The 25,833-nt window shown below is 34.2% G+C and overlaps 1 protein-coding gene across 2 annotated transcripts in view; it reads right to left on the bottom strand.

The window, feature by feature from the left end:
• Positions 1-25,467, bottom strand: part of LOC109600405 (probable G-protein coupled receptor B0563.6) — a 30,222-nt gene extending 4,755 nt beyond the window's left edge. Inside the window, exons 1-3 of one of the 2 annotated variants that reach the window (XM_049963101.1) lie at positions 25,331-25,461; positions 14,404-14,437; positions 8,973-9,302 (exon numbers count right to left, since the gene is read on the bottom strand). In XM_049963101.1, the coding sequence (XP_049819058.1) occupies positions 8,973-9,264 (292 nt within the window). In that variant the 5' untranslated portion in view covers positions 9,265-9,302; positions 14,404-14,437; positions 25,331-25,461. Of the gene's footprint in view, positions 1-8,972; positions 9,303-14,403; positions 14,438-25,330 lie in introns of both variants that reach the window. The other variant, XM_020016552.2, reaches the window with a different exon arrangement.
• Between the last annotated feature and the right edge of the window lie 366 nt (positions 25,468-25,833).

The raw sequence follows: 25,833 nt of genomic DNA, 5'->3' as shown, positions 1-25,833 counted from the left end.
GAATTTGTCTGGTAAACCAATTAAACTTTCACAACCAATTACTTGAAACTTATCCCTGCATAGATTAAATTTGATAGTTTCAGCAACATTTGCCGTTTTCGTTAAATTCAGTGTTGGAAAGTTGATCATTAATCACTGAGAAACGTGACATGTGTTAACAATATGCAGTTCTGGGAAGGCCGCACTTTATTTTTGAATTACACCATGTTTCGATGTGCGAAATAAGTAACGGAAAGAAGATGGAGTAACGCACTTGTTGATACAATTTACTTTCGGAATATATCGTCCTGCAAGAGAGCAATGTTGTCTGGAAAGTGAGCACTCAGAGGAAATTGTGTTATCCCCGGTCGACCACCGCCCGTCGCCACCGAATTCCTCCTACTTTCTATTTTAAAAGCATTTCGGATTTTCCGCGGTGCCCAACAAAAAACTAACAGCACGACACTTTTGCGACTTGCTCCGTACGTCGGAACGTACTTGGATCTGCCCCATTTTAAGCCGTGAAGTGTTGTATTAAAATTGCAGTGTGGTGTAGTAAATAGGTAAATAGTAAATTGGACAGATACCACGTTGTATTGAATTAATACATAACCCCGTGGAGATCAATATCAGACCTGTAATGGGAACATTGTTTAGACCTAACTCAGTTCACTAATTTGTAGTCGGATGTATGGAATATGATTAAAATTTATGGGTTCGCACTATCGAATTCTGTTTGCGTGTTTATTATGTTGCCACTGTGAGGATTATTACGATTATCTGCAGTGTAATTACTAAGGCTTTTTGAGATATTAATATGTACATAAAATGTGTCTTGCGACAAGTCAAAAAACGTGATAAATGACATTTCAATAACGAGGTAAACGTTCGGGTGAGGCTGAAATCCAGAAATCAATTATGCCAACGAATCTTTATTTATATACGATATATGGAATTGAGCCCCTAAGCTCGCAGATCCTTCACTGTCATACTGTTGGATATCGTTTTTTTTCCGGGCCGTTAACCCCCGGGCTCTTGTAACATTCCACCTCTGGATATCCAGTAATGACTTAATACTGTGTCACGACTGTTTAACTTCGCCCTCCGGGGAACAAAACCTTGCCCATAAATCCCAAAGTTCTGGCTATGCGAACAATGCCTCCAATGACAACTGTGTTTCAAGTCACTGTGATTTATCGATAACTTTGTTTTGATGTTTTAATAACTGACCCATCTTTATTACAAGCATTCCAGACGAAAGTTTAGTTTAAGCTTAGGACGATGTACCTGTTTAAATTTGGTTAGATTAATAGTTTTCAAGGGTACATATGACAACTGAGTTACGACCAACCCTCAATGTTAGTTTATTATGTGCCTGTCTAACCGAAAAACGTATTTTAAACTCTCCGAAGTGGAAACTAATGTTTATCGGTGGGTCTGCGTAGACAATATCTCGCAAAATCAATGAGGCCTATTATTTTCCGACACAACTAACGTGTAGATATGTCTACGGAATATTTATGCGACACCCGATAATACATGGCTGGTATATTTTTTAGCCCAGCCGGAAAATAAACTATATTTATATCCAGAATGTGTCATTTGTAGGAAAAACCATTTTTAACGCATTGGATGCACACCATAATTTTATTTCAGAACATCTTGTAACAAAAACATTTCTTTTATCTCCTTTTAATTTACCTTATAATGATAATATCAATTTAATACTTTACAAACCGGAGCTTTGAAGATGTAATTAAGATTGCAGATCTTTTATAAAAATGAAACCTTAATAATTACATTTCAAAAAGTTATAGACGGGTTTCGTAATGAACAGTGTCTGTAAAATTTGTTGATATAAAACTTTCGCAGGTGGAAATCTTATTTTATATGCAAAGTTTATAATTAAAATAAACTTTGATAAGTTTACTTTGACTAAATTAAATTGTGCATAATTATGGAAATTTATATAAATATTTATAACATCAATTAAAGAGTATATATTTAATAATTTTGTGTGTATTAATTAAAATAGGTGATGCGTTGATTTAAATTGTTCCATAACAGCAAACAAATTACAAAACAATTTCAAAATAAATACGAGTGTAGTAGTTGTAGAATTTTTTCCCTCTATTTTCCTGCTCTAAAAGCTGACTACGTGATTCGCTTACATACATTTTTATCATTGATAATTCCCAGCGACGAAATCCTCTGCCAAACCCAACGGTACAACTATTATTGCCAAAAACGGATTAGAGTTTCGAACCGGCTAAACTGACAAATGTCACTAGAAAACAAGGAACTGTTGGCACAAGTCAGCTCACGTTTGTCTTCCATCCGATCGGAAATATTGGTGATGGAAGTCAACCAGAAAATATGTAATTTATGCTATTTACATTTAAGTATTTGAACATGGTTAGAAAATTTAATTATCAATGCACCAATTAGAGAAAGGTGGAAAGGATAATTTACATGATCAAGGTGAATAAATCGATTGTCTGGCAAAATTAAAATGTTAGCAGCAATAATTTATGGTGTCCATCCATAAACGTGACGTAAATCCGGATGAATTACACAATTTATTATTAATTTCTCCCATTTTTCAGTCTGGCCGATAAAAAAAGTACAGAGTCAGGAGTAATTTATGTTGTCTGAAAGTTAAGCAGTTTTAAGTTACATGTTCTTGTTATTATATCGCCTTAATAAACCCTTTCATGCTTTCAGCCGTTCTTGTATATTTTATGTCTTATTAAGTTTAATAATATTTAATATTTGCACATTTTCTTTTATTCGTAATTAAGGCATTATTTATATTTAATTTTATCCATAAAAGGGTATTGAGAAAAAGTAGAAAGGCTTTCTGGCCAATTTATTGTTATTAATTTTTGACAGTGTAAAATGAGTAACTGTTAAATTTATTTCATCGCCCGTAAGTTATAGGCAAAGCATCCCACAAACGACAATGTGTCTTGATATAGAAATAATATCGGGATGCCGACAAAGAAACGAAGACAAAGTGGAGGTCGGACCGCAGGAAACGTCGCCACTTATCTGATGCGACATGCATCATCGTTTTATTCAAGACGCAAAACTAACTAGACAAATGATGATTGTTTTGCAGGAAGGGTAGCACGCGTAACACGCACCACATGAAACTCAATTTTCATATTATTTATGGAATGTTATGCTTCGAAAGTATTTTCAGTTAAGAGATGCTTAATGAAAATATTTATAAACATTAATTAAAAGTGAGGGGGATGGGAATTTTAAAATTTTTATAATACTTGTACAAATTGCGAAAATAATTAGTCGAATTAGTAAAGTTTGCGTGAGCAGAAAAACTCCTCGGCGGCTGCAGCAGTTTTTTAATAAACGATTACGACCCGCAGCCTGAAAATGAATTCGGAATTACCACTCGCTAATTACAATTACAATTAGCACGTCGAAAAAATAAAAACAAAAAGAGAAGAGTGAGGAAAAAACGGCATAACTCGGTTAAAAGCAGGAAACGTTATCTGCAGCAGGAGGACGCGATAAGCCCGCGAGCCGCGAGCATTAGAGTGCAGGGCGATGCAGTAATTTAATTTTGAACGGGCCCCAGATACCCACTGCTGTATCCACCATCCACCACCATCCACCATCCACTATCCACTATCCAGGGTGGAAACGACGAAATGTGCAAAGCTTATAAGTTAAGCGTTAAACGTTAAGCGTTAGTTGGATGGCTGAGTCGCGTTTCATTATTTCTCCGCGACCGGAAAAGATAAACTTTAAATAAATTTGGTTACGGTTACCGCGGCGGCGGCGGCGGAGGCGGCAGTTTGTTTAATCAACGACCTGCCACCGCATTAAAACCCGGAGGATCTTTTAAATAGGCGTTTTGAGCGGTACAAACAAATAAAAGTGCCGTCGCTGACAATTCAATAAAAGCGTGCGCCAATAAACAAACATCAAACACGTTTACTCGCATCAATTTCACTTTGACCAAACATTTAACGATGCAAAATCCGAATGTCGCCATTGGCGCCCGTTACGTATCGATTCGCCTTTTTATTACAATTGAACCGGTCATTGTTTTATTTTGAATGGAGCAGTCGGATGTTCAAGTTTCGGTACGTTACGTGTTGAAATTTGTTCAAGTTATGGAGACAAAGAGATACAAACTGTGTGGAGGTCCATTTGTTCGAAACTTACTTAATTGTCGTTTGATTCAAAGTTTCTATAACGCAAAATCTGCTATATTTGATGTATTGTTGTCCTGATTTAGTATTTATTAAGTTATTCATGAATTACTTGAATTTATTGATTGTATTTTAAAAAACGGTGAATGCTCCCATACCATTTTTTTGAAAATTTCTTTTCCCCAGTCTATTAACTGATTAATTAAAAAAAATTAAATAGTACCTGTAAAAAATGTAATAGTAATTAATTATTGGATTTGTTGCGCATTCGCCATTTTTAACAACTGTTGTAAAAATGGTGGATGCGCAACAAAAAACTTAATTAAAATATTCAAATGAATTAGGATGAGATATTTGAAAACATGAAATTAATTGTCTTTTAGATGTAATTGTTACTATATAATTTGTTTACGCATTCACGATGTTTAAACATATATTAAACATCAAAAACGTATTTTTTATGGTATTTTAAAGGTTAATTTACTGATTAATTTAAAATAATTAAATAGTATCTGTAAAAAATGATTCTAACAGTGGATGAAATAAATTACTTTTAATATAATCAACTTATTCTTAGTATTTGTTTAATAGTAATTAATTATTGGATTTATGGCGCATTCGCCATTTTTAACAACAGTTGTAAAAATGGTGGATGCGCAACAAAAAACTTAAGTAAAATATTCAAATGATTTAGGATAAGATTTTTGAAAACATAAAACTAATTGCCTTTTGGATGTGGTTATTATTATATAATTTGTTTACGCATTCACGATGTTTAAACATATATTAAACATCAAAAACATGTTTTTTATGGTATTTTGAAGGTTAATTTACTGATTAATTTAAAAAAATTAAATAGTATCTGTAAAAAATGAATCTAACAGTGGATAAAATAAATTACTTTTAATATAATCAGTTTATTCTTAGCATTTGTTTAATAGTAATTAATTATTGGATTTATGGCGCATTCGCCATTTTTAACAGCGGTTGTAAAAATGGTGGATGCGCAACAAAAAACTTAATAAAAATATTCAAATGAATTAGGATGAGATATTTGAAAACATGAGATTAATTGCCTTTTGGATATAGTTGTTATTGTATAATTTGTTTGCAAATGATTAATTTAAAAAAATTAAATAGTATCTATAAAAAATAAATCTAACAGTGGATAAAATAAATTACCTTTAATATAATCAACTTATTCTAAGAATTTGTTAAATAGTAATTAATTATGTGCAAATGAGATTGAAAAGTGTAATAATAAAGATAAGAATCAGCTCATTTGTTATATAAATAAAGTTTATAGTTAGAAATGTGCGTGAAACACAAGCAAAAGATGAGGCATATAATTTGTCAGCATTATTTTTCTCCTCAGTTTATTTCTGACGCGAGACGTCTGTTTTTCAGGTGGTTTTGTTTTTGCCCCGAAACTGTAACTTATTCATGTTCTGCTGAAGTAGCTTCTGCGAATTGAATTTGTGTATTAACCACGAAAATTACTACAATAGGGAGCATTTTGGAGCCGTGTTTTTGTTGTATTATTAGACGTTTAATCTGCGTCTTAACAACAATGCCTCAGGGGAAGTCGTTGTTCAAGGTCTGTCAGTATTAACACCCACACCTCGAACGAACCGGATTAATCCCAAACGATTCCGGTGTCAAACAAAGAAACATTGTTATTGTTGTTGGATCTTCCCATTAAACGTTGCAAGTTCATTCACGTTTGCGTAATCGAATCTAATTGGAAATTATTTTTAACGGGGACACAGTTGTTCTGATTCCAATTTAGAACCGGAACATAAATTATGCTTATCTGAACGGGCCGCGATATAATCAATTTAAACTTTTTTAATTATTTTCACTCCGCTTCCATATTGAAAACTGTTTCGGTAAAGCTGCAGCCAAAACAAATAAAATCTGACCATCGCCTATGATTTATTTCCTGCACCGCGCCGAACCGTGATCAAGATAAAACTTTAATTAATTTTCCTTTTTGAACGCCGAAAAAACAATGATTCGCAAATAGGATCGAGAAGATTGTAAAGCTGCACTCGGTTTTCCAGGTAAACGAATCGATAAAGCTGCCATAGGTCAGGTCGGTCGTTTCTCACTTTATTCCTCCGAACAGATTCATTCCCACCTTACGGCAATCATTGCCTAATACAATTAGTTTGCCCTCTTTCCAACTTTACCCTTTTCCTGCTGATCGGCCGCCAATAAAACGCTCGAACGTTGTCCAAAACTAATTAACTGTCGACTAGTTAAGTTTTTGAGTTTTGTATCGAAGACGGAAACGATTTGGTGGAGGTACCGTAAAAATAAATGTGTTTTCTCCCTCTCCCTCTTCTGATGGAATTTTTAAATGTGTCGGAAAAGCCTCCGCTTAGAAGTGATTATGTAACAAAGAAACAAAACCGTAATGGTCCCATAAATTCCAATTCCCGGACAGAGCGAAAAAGCCATCGCGAAAAATATCATATAAATTTATTAAGAAAATTAATCTTTCAGCACAAAATATATGTCCTTTGTTGTACTTTAAATAGACTCTAAATGTAAATATATATTTTAGAAAATTCGCCGGATTTATAACCGGAATTTAGTGGTAAAACTAGAACTCGCAAACTAATAAATCCTCCCCGAAGTCTATTGTACTGTTTTCCATAGAATATTTAAATTTAAACAACCTAAAAAGGTAGTTAAATCCGCGAGCACGGCCAGAAAAAAAACTAATCAATTAATTTTATACGTTCCCCCAATAATCCGGGCGTTTATTTTCCTGCAGACACAAAATCCAGCAAATAAACTGCATAAGAACCCAATTCGTTCAAATTAAACTCTACTAATGCGTTTAAAGTGACACTTTGATTGGTTAATCGACGCATACAACGTAAAGTTGTAACGTTTTAATTTCTTTTATTTAACCCTGCAACTAAGAGGGGAATAAAAGTTTACGTCTAATTTTATTACATGCTCAGAAACAGATAAAGTACATTTGAATAAAGGCCAAAGTAGATTACGTTCTGTTGCGGACCTTTAACTGACAGCTATTTATGATTTACATCCCTTTTTCAGCAGGAAAAAAATTGTAAGTATGCCTGTTCGTTAAAGGTATTCAAATTTTATTATCACGTTTCAAAGTGAAGAAAAACGTTGGAGACTTAATGAAATAAAATTAATTATATTTGAGGGTGCTGTTATTTCTTGTCCTGCAAAACTGACTTAATGTGTGTCTGGTTACTTGATGTCTACATGCTGTTTTAGTTTAGGAAAATAGTTTGCGGGTCTGGAGTTTCGCGAGACGACGTAATTTTCAAAGGAATTGTTTTCGAAAAAGTCGCTCTGTGGAATTAGCTGTCACTTCGAAGTTACTGCATAACTTCGTCTCCATTATTTGTACACGTTTAATAATAAATAGAAAGTTTGTGACAAATTCCAGTGTTTGCTTATTTGTTTGTCAGATCAGTGAGGTGTGATTTGAGGGTGTTCACCCCCAAAATATACATTTAACCGTTATCAGATCCTTAAATTCAGTGTTGACTCGCAGGGATATTGAACGACCGGAGTGTAAATAGTGCCCCGGGCCGAGTTTGCTAAACGTCGCCGAGATTTATCAAACGATAAGCCGAAATTAGTTGGACATCACTTCAGAAGCCGCGTTTCGATAAGTTTTCAGCTTAATATGCAAGTCGCTATTCGTTTATTCATTAATTAGAAATTAGTGCAACGGTCCAGAGACGATTTATTTATGGAGGTTCCCGGTTAATTAAAGTTGCTCTTTAAATGGCGTGTGGTAAGTAAATGACACTCGTTAACATCGTAGAAGCGTACATAACTAAAAATAGTTATAGTTATAGTCATTACAGGGGAAATTAAACTGTTGGAGCTTTTTAATTTAGTATGCAAAACTTATTTATTATTATTGTAGAAATAAGTGGCAATTCAATATCATGATGGAAAATTAATAAGTTTCTCCAAATATACGATAATAATTAATTGAATTCCCCTTGAAACGTTCAAGAGGTTACATTATACGGGAAAAAAGTTGTTTACCGACAAAATAACTTCAGATATTTTTCAATACTTTCTCCGAATTGGTTTCTAGAAATTGATTGCCTCTATAGAAATATACAGAACGTGACAAAGAAAAATAATCTAGCACGTGTATTTTTACATTTTTTTCTGTGTACATTTTGCGGCAATTACTAGGACTTATTTTGCTGACAACTCATTTATTTAAAAGGATGTTATGGACATTGCAAGGATTTCGCCATCAATCATTTGTGTCAGATTGTCGGAGGACATAAATAACGCTATTAAAAGACGAACAAGGCAATAAATCGAACAATTAAACACGCATCCACGTTTGACATCTCTTAGGAATCCTGCGACAAGAATAATATACCCTTTTAACTCGTCCCAGAAATGTTCATTCGACACAGTTTATCGATTCCCTTTCGAAAGGATTGTTCAATTAAAATTGCGCTCTAAAAGTTAACCGCCTCTTCTTTTTTAATTTTCTTTCCCGTAATTACCAACTTTCCTTCCGGTTAATACAGTTTACTTTTAAAGTTGAGAGAGATTCTCTCTCCGCTAGTTTACTTCATTAAATAAATGTAATTTCGTGCAGTAGTTTCCCTCCGACCTAATGAAATCATTCGAAGTGAAATGCCGAAAGTATATTTGGCGTGAAAGGGAAACTTCCATCAGGGACAATGCACTTTTTGTGTTCCACGTCGGAGCGACTCACTTGAAAGTGAAACATCCTTTTTTCCGCAAGATAAATTGATAGAAAATCGTTCATCATTTTCTGACCTCTCATGTAGATGTAAGCGGTGCCCCTCATGTTCCTCCTGGTGAGCACGATCAGGTTGAAGATGTTGCCGATGATGCCGAGCAGGCAGATGAGCGGCAAAGCGATGCCGTACGAGTACCGCCTGAGTATCTCGATCCTGGGGTCCTCCGAGATGGGTACGCTGCCGGAGAAGGTGGCGGGCAACACGGAGCTGTTGTCGCCGATGCAGGGGCCGCAGTCGGACGACGTGCCGTTGACGCATAGGGTCGACAGACTGGGGGACTCACTGGAGAACAGTGACATGTTACTCATCTATCAGATCATCGTCTCAATTGGGGCCGGACAAACGTCTGCAACAAAAAACAATCCATATTAAGCCAATAAGGTGAGTCGTACGCGATTGTGTTGCAAATGGAAACAAACGGCGCATAAATATTCTAAGAATGATCAGCCTCATTTCCATATTCCGAAAATAAAAAGCGGTGTTCGTATTCGCCGGACTGGGATTTATGCGATGTGGTCAAATCCATCACGGATTTTATTTACCAGAAATGACTTAGCAATATGCTAGTGAGGCCATTCATTTTTATTACGTGCATTTTCCGCTTGCATCGCAGCTACGTGAGCGCAATGCGAAGATCCACCGTGGACAAATTAAAAAACCAACTTTCCGACGCCATCCAATTGAAATTTAATTCGAATTGATGCACTCCGTGCTAAATTCAATTCCTTCTGTTTCTCCATAAAAATGCTAATTTACAAATTGACAATTATTTTTATCGATTGATTGATTGAAACTTGTTAGTTCCTTTCAAAATAGGAACCTTATTCGTCTTGGATGTAATTTACAAGTTGGATGGGACGTATTGGGTTTTGGGGTCTAATCTTCTTAAAAGATTTATCACCCTTAGACACCCTCAAGGTGAACAGGGTGTTTGTACGTTAAATTATTAATTTGTTTAGGGTACCTGTAATTTATTATTGCATTTAATTTATTTGCCTAAGCATAAAATCATATTTTCCTTCATATATCAGACCCCAAATTAATATTGGTTTAAATAAAATATATTACATACTTTGAAATATGTTTGAGAAGTTAAACATTTGGAGCATATTTCATTTAGACAACGGTCCTTTATCAAATAAATTTTTTTGCTCTTCATTCAAAACATCTTACAAGATTTATTTTTACATTTTCCGATGTAAAGTATTCGGGGATGCTAATATAAATCACGCCTATCAGAATATCCGTCTTTTTTCTGAACCCCCCAAATTTATTGGAGCGAAATAAAATGACTCATTCTCGTATCGTTTTCACATTATACTTCAGCCGTGTAAATATCGAATTAATTCAACATTTACGACACGTCACAACTCCGCAACTCCTTTTATTCTCTGCGTAAATTGAATATAAAAATCTACGGTGTTTGATTGTCATTAAGTTTAACGAACTATTAAAGATAATAGGAGAGTGGATGTCATTAACAATAAACCACAGTCTAATGTCAATTTTATAACGCGTGGGTGTCAAATCTGACAAGATTTATTTCAACTACCTACCATTATGCGTCACGAAGTTAAACGATACTAAACCACCTTGTCTGATTTAAACTTAATTGTAGATGATGTAGATAATTAGTCAAAATCTAATTTAAATTTAAATTAGAATAGTTTCCTGTGTATATTATTAGCAGGAAAAATTGTCCTCTCCACAATATAAACGTGGACATGTTAAGAATATCTGTTTAAAAATAAGTTTAATACTTCGGCAGAGTTACAACAAAAACTAAATGAAACTATTCGCAATTTTATGGCCAAGTTATAAAATTCATGTTTGTAAAATGGGAGATTTTACAAGGGAGTTTTATAACTTTCCTAATGCATGTACCATATATTGCGCCTTTTAGGGCATTTCATGTAAAATCTCCAGAATTTTCAACACATAAAACTGCGCCATTCGGAGATTTTAAATCGAAACTGGAACGAATCTTGTTTGTTTCTGAGTGAAGAAAAAACGTAGTTTGGGAAATAATTACAGGCTTACAGAAATCAACTTAATTAATTCTATTAATAGCCGGTTTTTTATTTACTTCTCTGTTATGGTATTATTTTACTGCTGGGCGAATTAATTGTGTGGGATTACTTTCTAAATTAAATCGTATTACGTCTTCATCCCCTTTGTTGTTTGTTTGCCGGAAAAAAATATGATATGAGATTAGATAATAAAAGGGGAATATAGGAATTGTACCCCAACTAAAATTTCTAATTGAAAATTATGTTTATTTATGTACTAATTGCGTAACACTGGTCCAAACAAGTAAGTGTGCCTGTGGAGCAAAAGTGAGTGCAGTAAATAAAGCATCTCCTCTGGTTAATGGTATGAAGTAAACATTCGTTAAGTCGGGACGGGCCATAAAGATCGCGAACGCGAAGATTTACTGGTCGGGAATTAGAAAAAGTTTGTGCTGAATAAACTTGTTATTTTTTAGAATGTTTCTCGGCCAGTAAATATCTTTTTATGACTGCATTCTCATCGCGGCCGCACTTTTCTTCGCCCAGTTTGATTTTTATTGGCGAGAGCCGATTTTCGGTTGCGGGGGAAATTTATAATGTTTGCGGAAGTTTTGGCGCCACGTTTTCAGGTGTACTCCCGCCCTAAATCTAATGATAAATTACAAAGATAATAGTATAAAAAATATTTCCTCCATAATTGTAAACAATACTTCTTAAACAGTGATTGTGAGTTAAGTTGGCCATTTGAATATTTAGTGCACTGTAGAATTTGTATAAATCGGCAATATAAATTCCTTTACAAAACAAAATGGCCCAAAAAGTTATAAAATTCCTCCCACAGAATGACTAAAAGTTCTTCAGGATTTATTTTAGTCAGTAATGTATTAAACATTAGTAATACGCCCACAATCTTATAAATAAAAGTGGATTAAGGGAACGAAACAACCAAATTATCTCATCTATTTCACACTGACAATAAGATTATAATTATCTCATTTAGGATCGATCGTTGCTGAAAGTAATTACTTGTAACATTCACAGGTCTTTAATTTATGTCATTCAGAACAGAGGATAATAAAAAAAGAAGGGACAACTTCGTCGAAATAACTGCCGACCTTATTTAGGAAATAGTAATTATAAAAAGTTTTCGGAGATTCTTTATATGTGGCAAAAAGTCTCGTGTATGGCATATTAATTATAATTGTAAATTTTGTGGGAGTTAGCATCGAAATTGTGTAATTTGCATCAAAAACTCATTAGTTGACAAATATGAAATGGGAAAGGGTTATTTGATTAAAATCCGCCGTGTTTTAAATGGAAAGTAGTACGTGTTGTGTTGTACACGAGATACAAATAAAAAGTGAATAAAGTGAGAGAACTCTTGAAAAAATTATGAATGGAGAAAGAAGGACGATTGTAAAAAATCGATGCGAAATCAAGTTAATATTCCGGGTGCCAGAAGACGTTAATTCATTAACTTTTCCAGTATCAATCCGCCATAATCCAATTGTTTGAGGATCTGGAGGCAGACATGCACGTGCGACGTTCTTCGAGGGGGGCGATGGCGATGGAGCCTGTCCGCTCTCATTACGCTTAAATTGACGTCCCATAGTCATTCGATAAAATTGCGTAATATTTCGGTGCATGATACGTAATTTTACGTACGTTGACAAGGACGAACCATATTCCTTTAATTAATCTATTCTGGACTCTAATATTAGATCGGAGGCTTTGAGGAAGACCACGTAATTTTAAAAACTGATCCATGATATTCAGTGCATAATAATGATTTGGATCGTTTCAGTGGAATGAAACCATTCACACACGTAATATCGACTTAATATTGGAGAAAGATTTGCGAACATAAACTGTTACAAGTTGATCTGTGCCGAATTTAGTTTGACAGATAACTCAAAGTGTTTTCAACTGCAATCAAAAACCAGTCAACATTTATCTTATTGAGGAAACTTTTTCGTCAATATTTACGTGCACATTTATAGCTGTAATCCTTCACCCATTTTTTCTTATTCAATCAAATTAATATCGTATCGATTTCTGTGTAATATCCTGTTACATTGATACGTCCACCGCATTAAGTTAATTGTTGCAACTTCATTAAACATTGACCTAAGTAAGAACTGAAAATAACCAGCTCAAACTTGTAACTTTGAGCAAATCTCCTCCCTACTTAAATAACAATCATAAAACAATTCGACTGCACTTATGATTAAAGTTTACTTTTCAGGATTTACCAGAATTATAATAACTTTTCCTCAACTCCTTAAAGTTAAGTTTCTCTGCCCTTGAATGACTCCAACTCGAATTTGTCGTGGAACATTTCACTTCGAATCGATTTAATTAAACAAACGTAATAAATTTTGTTATGGGTGTTCTGCGTTTTTTACATTCGCCTCCTGATCCTGCGAAACAGATGGTGAGATTTTAATAAGTTTGATGCAAGGAACGTCGTTAATTTTGATGGAGTACTAATTCAAACAGTTCAGCCGAAGAACTAATTATAAATTTAATTTTAATTTCTGAAGATGGCATATCAGGAAAGCTTTGTAATTGATTAAGTTTTGTTTTTGAGCCAAACAAAGCAAAGTTAAAAACTGGTCAGCCAAAAATATTGCTGTAAAAAATGGTCCAACATCACATAAGACATGACAATAAGAAATGGCACACTTGAATAAAGAATAAATGAACAAAGAGCTCCTTTTTTGTGGAGTGTCCATTCAGTTTCTAAATTTAGATGCGGGAAAGTAGGACTCAAAAACATTCAAATATTATGTGAATGGATGTATGAAATGCCGCACCATTTGATCCTGCAGTGATTCCTTTTTAACGTCGCCGCCTCCAGAAAGGACGCATGATAATCTGCGTGTAATACACTTTTGATGAGTTTCACCAAATTTATTTCCACCGACACATTTTCCTTTACAGCATAAAAGTGGTTAGTTGTAAATCTGAGTACACTTGAGTTGTCACTTTGGAGTTTTACCTCAACGTTTTAATTAACTAAAATATTTTACATGTTTAGTGTTTATACTAACATAACTTCGAGTCGAGTAAAAAACAAATAGGTCGAAAGCAGTAATACTACTAAAAAAGGCAAAGCCAATCCTTATAAAAACATGTTAATACGCGTAAGCCCTGTTATTAATGTTTGACGTGATGTTCGTTCAGAGTGTTTCCAGGTTCCGGAGTCCGGAAAATAGAGCGATATTAAATATTGCACGTTGTACGGCCAATTCGGGGAGGTTTTCTCGTCGCATTTGCGCAGTTATATGATCGTTCCAAGGCGGCGAAAACTATCTTGTTTGCATTTAAATAGTGTTTGGATTATGTTTTGGCCCTTTTGTCTACTGAGATGTTCGAATTAAAATTGTACCAACTTAAACAAAACAAAAATAGACTTTTTTGTTTACTTTTACATACCTGTACATTGTTTGTGTGTGTGTGTAGTACAATTCTGAAACAAAATATCACAAATGAAATCTGCAAAAAAGAGGAAATATAAATAAAAAGCCCATAAAACCGTCAGACGTTTTCAAAAGAGCCTTATATCTCTCGTCTCACTTTTATGAAGTGTGGAATATATAGTTTTGCATATAAACTAATCATAAATTTATTTATGACCTGAGGAAGTTTTTGCTGTATCTAAATTTTCACGATGAAATGTGTCGCTGGAAAGTTTTTCCGATAGCATTTTTATTGCACATCTGAGATACATAATTCACAATTTTTGTATAGACTCGTCTCGGAGAAGTTTAATCAAAAAGTCGAACGGTAATTTTCTTTCAATCCGACGCAGCAAATATCATCAAATTATAAAGCTCTAAGATTCTAAATATAGAGTAAGTTAGATCTGTTGAAATGGAGGAGTTTGCAACGACTATTTTTAACTTGTATGAATTAAAGTATTTGCCAATAATTTTCTTATTCGACTTTAAAAGTTGTCGGGACTTCGGGAGAGAACAATGACGAATTTACATAAAAGGTATATTGTGTGAAAGATGGATTTAGTACTTCCTTTAAGACTACTTACTTTCTTAAATGAGTTGTCAAGGTGTTAAAACTCTTTTGTTACACGTTTTCTTATATTACATTATTAATTATTTAAGGAGTCTTCAAGAATAACTTGGTAATAATCTAAATTATGTTTTAAATAAGTATTGAATTGTCAAAAATGTTACTTTTACAGTTGGTGAAAAGTGGACATAATCCAACGATTGGATAAAAGAATCCTCCGGAGAAGGTCGACAATAAATTGAGACTTGCATGAAACCAATTCCTTGAAATATGCGGGTTGAAGAAGATAAAATTTAATGAATCGAAACTGTCCCCGGAAGATTTACATTTATTTCTTTGGCGAACTTGTTGAATTATTGTAAAATCAATCCAATTTCAAACAGGAACGAACAGTGCGAATTAAATTTAGTCGGGTAATTAACATTTTTAATCGCATTTGTGAAAGTTGTAATACGATTAATTGGAGCAAAATTGTACATTTCGCTGCGTAAATTGATTTAGAATCGCATCTAGTTGTAATAACAAGGGAGCAATCCGTCTCGGGCTTCGATCGATCGAACACACAAAAGAAAATTAAATCAATCTCATTTGTATTCCGTCCTAAGATGCATAAAAAAGTGGTTGAACTATAAATGGAATTGGTTGTAGGCTCAGAGACGCCACGGTTATGACAAAGTTCCGGCAAAAAGGTGAGCAACGTGATACTGTCCATTAAGTTTTACGTTTTCGGATAGTTTTGTTTGGACGGATGGAAATGACCCAGTTTTGCTGAAACTCTCTCGATTTCAAGATTATTAACGGTACCATTTCGAAATTTGCCTCTAAAATGTTTTTCACAATTACTCCCGAGTGAAAAGTGTTGTTCTCCGGAGATTTGGACTCGCTGCCGTCAACTAATTTTAACACTTCCGACAAGTTGTTAATCACTAAATTTTTATTAACGTTCACATCAGTTTTAATTGAAATAATTACTGACCTATATTAAACCATTAAATGGGAACGTGTTTTTTCTCAGAAAGCACAAAACCATCCATTAACAAACGAAAATAAATGCGTGACTATGCGTTTCCGCACAATTTACTAATGCAAATGTCATTCTTAAACTAGTAACTATTCCCCACTAATTAATAAATGACTGCCCTCAATCGCAAAGTCCACGTACAGCCCCAAAAGTTTGTGTTGTTCCCGAAAACCACCCAATCAATCACTTTATTATTCCGTCTCTGCTCAGCGACGTTTCCGTCGACGTGCGAAATGTGTGTAATTAACACGTGGCCCCGTTTTACATATTAGTAACATTTGCGTGCGACAGGAACTGACAGGATCTGATGAGTTTTGCTTTGCAACCAAATTAAAAATGATTCGTCGTCGTTGTGGCTCACCCTGTATTTTAATTTTAATATTTGATGACTTTAAAACTCTAATTTGGTTTCCTATTGAAATTATTAAAAGCTAAAAACAACCTGGACTTGATTAACTAACTTGTCAATGTTTAAATTTGGAGAGATAATAAAAGGTGGTAAAAGATTTAATTAGACTTTCGCTCAGTTGGAAAAACAGCGAATTTCAATTTACTCCTCTTTGAATTTTAAAAACATAATTAAAAATTTTAATAATTTTATGCACAACGCATAAAAATAAAAGAATAACATTCAATTTAACATGATGGAATATTTAAAATTTTGGTGGATGCGCCCATAATTTTGTTTATGCATTTATGTCTTTGTGAATTAATATTTTTTATAATAAACTCGTCGTACTTCTTTGATTTTTAAAAACATAATTTAAATTTTTAATAATTTCGTGCACAACACATAAAAATAAAGGAATAAATAACATTTAATTTTATATTATGGAATATTTAAAATTTTGGCGAATGCGCCCATAATCTCCTTTATGGCAGGAATTAATATTTTCTATATTAAACCTGTTGTACTTTGTATTGTAATATCGTTATATTATATTTTTCGGTTGAGGTTGAGAACCTCCGGTGTTGGAACACTATTAAAAACAGAAATCTTTCCGGTTCGTGGGGCAAAACCGTAATTACGGTGTAACTGATGCCCTCACTGGCATATTCTGAATGAAATAAATAACACATAAATCCTGTAAACATTACCGAGAGTAATGGAATTGGGCAATTTCAGCGACACAATAGTTCTTTTATTGCAGTCACTCCTAATGGAGGTCATTTAGATTCTCATCGCTGCGGCAGCCACAAAACATTTATCAATCTGTTTTCGGCACAGATTTCACACCCACCGAAACCTCAATCAGCAATTCCAGCAAAACGAATGGAAAGTAAAAGTCGTTGCATTGTGCCGTTTACAATTTATTTGCGGATAATTCGATTCCGTTAAGAGCGGAACACACAACGGAACGTGTATCGCCCGACCGTACTCTGATTATCCCGTACAACCTTCAGGCACTTCACCGGCATTAAATTAACCGCTATTGTTAAATTGCCGCCGCAGAATCACTCCCAAATAATATTTATGATCTCGGCACTTAAACATACACCTGGGCATTAATTTTATCTGTCGATTTCAAACGCTGACTCTTCCCTTTTTTTTTGCTGAAGCCTTATTATTCAGACGCGGGATCGTAAATAGAAATTTGATGTGACTGGAGGACGGTTCCTCCGGGGTGGATCGTGATTAATGGAGTGAGAACGCGTGTTCGGCTTGTAAAGAATGGAAATTTAATTATGTCTCGAGATTATTAATTATGGGACGTGTAAGAAAAATGCACTGTTTTCGGCGGATTTAAATTTAAATTGTAATTAATCTTCATTTTGAATGTGTTGGGCTTATGGTTTTATGTAATTTTCTAACTACCCGTTGTGGCTTTGCCATATTAAACAGATAATGATATTTTATGGAAGGGTTAGGAGGGTAATAAATTTGTTACACTGTGGATGAACATTATAAAGATCCTAAATAAACAGAAAACAGTACGTTTATTTTATGTAAAATTAATGGACGAATTTCAATTAAACTAACAGCTAACATTTATCATGGAACAATTTTAATAAAAACGAGCGAATATTTTATTGTAAAGCTACAAAAATATGATATTTAATACGAAATGATTCAATTGTGTTTCCATAACTGATAAATGATTTGATTTGTTAATTATTTATGTATACCAACTAGTTGAATTAAAATAATTCATTAAAATACATCAATATATATATATTATTAATTTCAGAATGATTTAAAATTATAATCAATAATTATTACAAGTATGTCGTTATTGTTTAAAAATATAATATGAAAATTGAATTATATATGAAATACATTAAACAACAAACCAAATAATTTGTTTAAATTTTGGCGGATGCGCAATTAAAGTGAAATGGGTTTAAAAGTAATTTTATCCCATTGCAGTAATAGATTCCAAGAGAGACAACGATAAACAAATATGTAACACAAAAAAAGATAATTGAATTAATTGTAATGTGGTCCCATGGAAGTTGATGTAATTACAGAATCGGTACTAATTATAATTAGCGAATTATCTGACCAACACAGACATCATCAAATTTCACTCGTTTAATTGAATCGAATGTGCCGTATGTTTTTCACGGACACGCGAAATCCATTCTTTCTTCCACTTGTTCGATTTCCTCCAATTATAATTAAATATAATCGGGAACGGTATGTTGGGCATTCGCAATTTATTCCATTGTCAACATACCAGGAAGGTTCATCGCTCCGGTTATGTAAAATGTTTTATTGGGATTAATTTTAACTTGGCAGGGAACGTGATATTTTAAATACACTGCTGCTGCGTCCTACTGGGTCACATCCAATCGATTGCTCTTGGCTAATAAATTAATTTGATTGAGGGCACCCCCTTTATTGGGTTATTCATATTTCACTTTAAAACTACAAAGATATTCAACACTAATTTAATCCATTTGTGGTGGGTCACCCCAGAAAACTTGTGAGTCGGTGGGGTCGAATAACTTTCCGTCAGCTTTTAGCCGTTGCGTTGATTCGTCGAAATTAAACGGACACGCACGTCTGAATAATTTTCCGCGTGTTTACGCGATGCGGGCTGATATGACGCGGACACGTGCCCATCCGTACCGTAATTTAATGCAGGACACGCATAACGCAGACCCCGAAACGTTACGAAACCAAATTCTAATGCCGTTTGTTTGTCTTTGATTTTGGACGTCACCGCGTCCCAATCGGGTTAATTGAGTGGAGTCGTGTTTGCGGATTAACACTCCGGTACGATATTTTTTCGATGGGGTTGGGATGCATTAATTGTCGGAGGGTCACTCGTTCTTGAAACAGATACGAGTATGAGTGATGGATCGCTCACGTCAGGGGAGTCTCGAGTGGGTAAATTCGGTTTTTGTGGGACGATACTGTTTTCCAGGCTGGACTAACCGACAAATGATTAACTTCTTGAAGTGCCAATAAAAAACGAGTCAAGTAATTTAATTTTGTCCCTATATCTTTATAAGTTACTTATTCAATTTTCAAAAGTTTTTGTCTTAGGTTTGAAAAATAAATATTTGAAGAAATGAAATAGTGTTTCAGTTATTTAAATTTTACATTTATTTACGTTATTTTGTCATTCTCTTTTGTGCGTCAGCTGAGCAGTATTTCGAAAAAAATACGTTTGCTTTTCACATGGTTATTGAATTGTTAAATCTCTTTTGGAGTTACACAACCTTCACGATCAATCACTCTCCCTTTGCACAAGGAGAAAAACACCACACAATACATTATTCAAATTACTAACGCCCATTGATAACATCGGATACTTTAATAAATTGCCCGTTTCACCTGTTAGATGAAACGTCAGCGGAACCTTTGATTTAATTATCCAAACAGAAAATTGTTTGTGGACTCTGTGAGGAGCACTTAATTAAACTAACGATACGGTTCCGTTTCTGAAACGTGACAATTTGTTGGCCACAACAAACAAATAATAAAATAGTATAAATGTAAAATTTAAAGAAACGTGTTGTTGTATTTGTTTAGTCGAATCAAACACGTTCTACAAAGAGAAAACATATCGTTTTCTGTCTGGAAGTCACGGAGGAAATGGAGGAATCGACGAGAATAGGATGCAACAACAAGCTTCAAGATTTTATACGAACGTTGATATTGTAAATGTTTTCTTTGGCGTTTTTTCAACGCAATCTAAATTTTATATTTAATACAATATAACAACAGCTCCGGAGGGGAGACAATTTATCATCGACCCACCGAGTTATTGTTGAAATTGATTAACCAGTTTAATTAGTAAAGTTGTAATGGCACGTGAAATATTTAGGGGCTCGTTGCAGGAACGTTATTAGTTGTAGCCCGTTGTATTTATTTATTACGTCCTTAGCTCGCCACTCTCATTAATAATAAAACGGACAAAGCCAGTTTAACGTCCCGTTGTTTATCAAAGACCAGAGGGAAATTGTTTTCCTGTCAATTCTGTAAATTGTGGAATAATGGCTGTGTTTGCGATGTGTGTGCAGGAAAAATGACAATCCCGAGCTTGAAATTGGTATTGTTTTAATAAGCCGACGTCTCATCAGTATTCATCCGGAGTTTGCATTCTTCGTCTGAACTTTTCTCTCTGGGACAATCTGTAACATCAACAGTGATGCGACTTTGCTTAATGGATTCCGTCTGAGTACGATATTAATTTAGTTTTTGCCGTCTTATTGAAAATTTCTAGTTGCTCGTTAAAGTTTCGAACTAATCAGTGGAATTTATTCAAGGTCGTCACCAACTTGATAATTATCTCGTAATTCAGTCAACAAAAGTGAATTTCGGACAGGATAATCGCCTGTTTAATCCTGATTGGGCCAATCCTCGGGAAGGGAAATTATGTTCCTGCTATAATTGACGTACACCAACATCATATCTATGAATATGTATTAGATATAAGTTGAAATAAGTGGTTTTACTGCGAGGCAACAATAAAAGTGGTGGGAAAGTTTAATCGGAAAAAGGTACATCAACATAAACGTAATTTAATAAGATAATAGTTTTACAAGTTGTAGAAGAGTATTTGCGAAACGACGAAGTGGGGAATTTGAAACTTTTAGCATAGAGTGTAATATGCAGCCGTATGCAAGGTTACGCTTTCTCGAAACTTAGACAATAAGACAGTCTGCTGAAACTCCGTCCAAACTTCCTTCCATTCTAATCCTGAAAACCAGTCTCACTCGATATTTTATTAAAGCTCGATTTATTTATTTACGCTTTCCAGTCGGCCATTTTTCCTTCGGTTTAATAACGCAACATTCCACGTTGTTGGGTGCTTAATTAAAATAATTTCCGGGCGGAATTTCAAAAAAACTACCGTCTAATTAGAATTTATGAATGGGCTGAACTTTTTCGATTTACGTATACTTTCAGCAACAGATTTTTGATTAATTTTTTTTTACTACAACTCACATTAATTAACTAAGTCAGTTGAGTCAGTAGCGTCAGCGTAGTTGAGAAAAGGAAGTAAATAGTTTAATTGAGGATTTGGGATTGTAGTTGGGCAAATTCTAAATCCGAGGTGTGTATTATGTAAATCCAAGACGTTCCGCCGGAATAATTAGTAAAATTTTGTTGTCGTTACTGACGCAAACTTTCTATGAACCAATTAATCCTAATCTATCTCAGAATACGGACTAATTAACCCTTCTCGTATTTGGGTTAAACAGAAAAATAAGGGGGTTCAAAAGCAGGGCTGCACGCATCTCACTACTCGTACTTCCGGGCGTTTTATTAAATTTTTGGCACGTGTTTGCGTAATTTATTTCATTTAATTAACAGCACAAAAGGAAACAAAGATAAGTCACGCAGACAACGTTTAAACGTGTGTGAACCAAATTTTAATTGCAATGTTAACAAGGAAAATATTATTTACTCTATGTTCAAATTATACATAACTATTTGTGGCTTGTTCATTATCAGCTTTTAATAAATAATACGATAAATGCTGAAAAGTTCAAGGATAACTCACTCGTTTAATATTAAATTGAATAATGTATTTATCTAAGACGGAAGTCGAGAAAACAGGATGACATTAATGTTCCCCAAGTGACGAAAATGTCCAAAACAATCTGAGTTGTAAACCAAACTTTCTTCATGAATACATGAATTTTAATGACACACGCATTGTTATGTTGAATTTTCGTACAAATATTCAAACTTGATCTAACATTCATTAATTTTTATCAACAGTTATAAAAATATTTACGACATAATATAATAATGTAATGGTACAGAAATCCCTTTTTTATGTCTCACACCTGAGGCCAAGACATCTACGATGAGAAATGCAGGCAAAATGTAAAATATAAAATTTTGAATGTTTTTTATTCTATTACAGACCCATAAATTTTAATATTGTTGACGTTTATGTTTCCAAAGCTGCTGCTTTTTAATTGTGACACCTTGGAAGAATTTCAGATACTTTTTCCTGAATGTCGAAGCTATTTTTTATTAAGTAATATTGCATGTATGTTGGTGTCACGTTTACATTTAAAATTCAATTTTAAAACTCATATTGTCATTCGAGAAGAAATTTGGGCGTGTATTTTAGAAAAATTTATATAATCCGAGATGTTTGTGTTTTCCCTGGGGAATTTTACGCGCACACAATTTGGTGGCAGGTGCGGAACATTATAAGGGGAAGGATCGTACATTTCAATCACTCTGTTTAAAATTTTTTGCATGTTCTTGGACACTCGATGCGGGTTTGGTTTCACTGAACGCAGCCAAAATATCGACCATCGTTGTGTTAAAGTTTCTGGGAAAATTGTTTCGGAGCGTTGGAACGCAAAGCTGTGAATAAAATTATAATTTCAGTTGGAATTAGTTTCTGTATAGGTAGTTTAAAGCAGACAACTTTCATAAGTGAACGCAGTTATTAAATTCATTGAACTGGATGGGCGAATTTCGAAATGTAGATTACCATTTCGCACCACACAGATTGAATAATAAATGAATTTATGGGAATTAATCTGTGGTATTATAAAGCGATACGTAAAAAATTGACGTGTATTGAAATCAGACGCCTCTAATAACATAAAGTGGAGATAAATGTGATAAAAAATGTAATTTATCAGTGCCTCCATAAAATGCCATACTGCAATGATTGTACAATGATTTATTTTTATAAATTTGACGCCTCAATGTTTCCCAATATGGACCACGTAATAATTTTAGGGGCAAACAATTAGAGTTAATTTGGAAATTTGATACAGCGATTGGAAATTAATGGAGACAGGCGACGATCCATTAACTTCTATTCTTTATAAAAAACCGCCTGGATTGGTTCCCCAAGTGATTTATAGTAAAATGTGTTTAATTTATGCGAGTGTGGCAGAACAGAACGATAAACTGATAATCGGCGGTTATGAAATTCATTTATGTTCAGAATAGTATCGTAACTTGTTGACTGTTGTGTTAAGTTCGTATAATTTAAACCATATCATTATTTATGAGTGACATATGGTGATGCTGTGCAAACGATGCTATATTCGCATAAATTGTGACATTGAAATGTGCAATGTGGTCGAACCAATTAAATTTCGGTCGTTTGATTACGACTCCCATCAATTTTCACTTCCAATTAAATATGCTGTGACTCTTTGACATATTGTCGGCTTAAAAGTAACGAATGTGTGTTATTGTTGAATTAATCAATCAACATATCGATTTGTGTTTTGATTTTGGGAACTTCTTAGAACGTCAAAGTTGGGGAATTAAAGCAGTATAAAAATCCAATCGGAGCCATCGAACACAGAACATAAAAATCATTTCGCTGATATGAAAACCTACGAGATCGACTTGACGAAAGTTTTTTTTTTCTTTGTTTGTTCGCAGCAAGAAAAAATTGATAGTATCGAATATCCTGCGGCTTGTAGATCAACTACAGGCGATAATATATTACTATCTACTTAATACGTTTTTTTATCATAAACCCAACACGAAGTAAAAATAACGAACACCCCCGATGATTCCAGACATCATTATTTATAGCCTCAGACAAGATGGAAAGATATCCCCGTATGTAACTGGGACAGTCGTCATAAAAAGACAACAAAGTGCTTCGGGAAAAAATGCTGACCCTTAAATTCCTGTTGGTGGACCGGTTCATTGTTTTCCTCAGTCCGTCAGGAAAATCGGCTTTCGGAATCTGGACACTCTGAAGGAAATGCCTTACACACATTTTCAATCTAGTTAGCTATTTTTGGACGGTCGTTTATACAAAAAATATTTTTGTACCACAACCCTTTTTCATTTCTTTCCGATGTATTGTATATAGTGAATACAAAAAATTAAATGTGATTTTATTTATTAAATCTAATTAGGCCGAGTGGGAGTTTGTTTTGCTGAAAGTTTCAATGAATTCTTTTTTCCCATTTTAATTCGTCCATGTGTTAATTTGGGGCAGCTTCGCTTTATGTAATTTTCGTAAACAACCGCTTTCAAGTTGTTTGCCACGTTTCCGTTTAATTTCAGTTTTCAATAAGCACGTTGATAAAATGTTTGTTGAGGTCAACACAGGTAAATACAGAAAGGCAATTTTGTATTCGTCAAATTGAAAGATCGAGGTTTCCAATTTAGTTTCAAGTACAAAATTGGAAACATTTGGGAGCTTATTAAATTTAAAATAGGTGGGTCTTCCATAAATAAATGTTTTAATTTATATTTACGCCAACGTCTTGTCTTGTTTCCAGTTTCGAAGCAGAGGGAACTCAATAAATCTTGATTGGTGACTTAAATAAAATACACAAAAGAGTAAAAATATCGGAGACTAATGAAAATTATGTTTCCCGATGATTGATGTCGCATAAACACTTCTAAAATAAAATCTGCTGCTGAAACAATTTACTGCAGATAAAATCTAGTTAATGATCAATCTATGCGAAATCATTTATTTGAATTTTGTACTCTTAAACACGTTAACGAAAATTACTTTTCAATCCCACCAAAGTAATGAAATTGACTTTGTTGCAAATTTATCTTACGATGGAATCGCGTATTTAACACTTGTCTTGGCTGAAGATTTCCCAACATCAATCACTCTCTTTCTCTTCTTCTGGTTTAATATGTGAACATTTCCAAATTCTTCAAACGCATCAATCTTAATCGTTTTTAATGTCTTTTTCAATTTACTAATTAAACAAATCAATTTTTATTTAAATTAGTTACTTAATTATTTATTGTAATTTACATGCTCATTTATTTTGTTACATTTATGATTTAGTTATAGTTAATTAAATAAAAAAGTAACCAATTGTAAGTATAATTTAATTAAAAAGTTAAAACAAAGAAAGGGCATGAGCCAAAGGGAAGTGTCTTACCTTTTAAAAACATTCAACCCCGCGTCGTGTCAGAGCGGAAGTGGGAAGCGCACCGACCGCACCGAAAGAACTTCCGCACGGAAAAACTCCTCACCGAAACGGGTGATGGTAACTAATTGGAAGATCGTGATCCGACGACGTCGGCGACGGTCGCAGCGCCACTGAAACCGGCTTCCGCGTTCCGATGGGCCGGAGCCTGAAAGCTGAAACAACGCGACGCGCAACCAGGACGAGAGGACCCTTATCGCTCCGCCGTCCACGAACAACAGGTTAATTGGCGGTTACCACCTTTTCTTTCCTTTTCGGCTCTTATTTTTTACCTTATGCCCACTTATTTATTGCCCGAACTATTTTATTTCTATCAAACAATTTAATAACCAACGATTTAGGTTTTAAATGTTGTGATAAAATTACGAGACATGATGTGAAAAGAAATCAATACCATCATGTCGTATTTTAATGTAAAAATTTCATAAAGAAGAGAGGAATTGAATTTACATTTG

This window comes from Aethina tumida, chromosome 2 (assembly GCF_024364675.1).
Source record: "Aethina tumida isolate Nest 87 chromosome 2, icAetTumi1.1, whole genome shotgun sequence".
NCBI classification, from domain to species: Eukaryota; Metazoa; Arthropoda; class Insecta; order Coleoptera; family Nitidulidae; genus Aethina; species Aethina tumida.
Note: the sequence above shows the minus strand (reverse complement) of the source record. Positions and strands in the feature narration are given on the sequence as shown.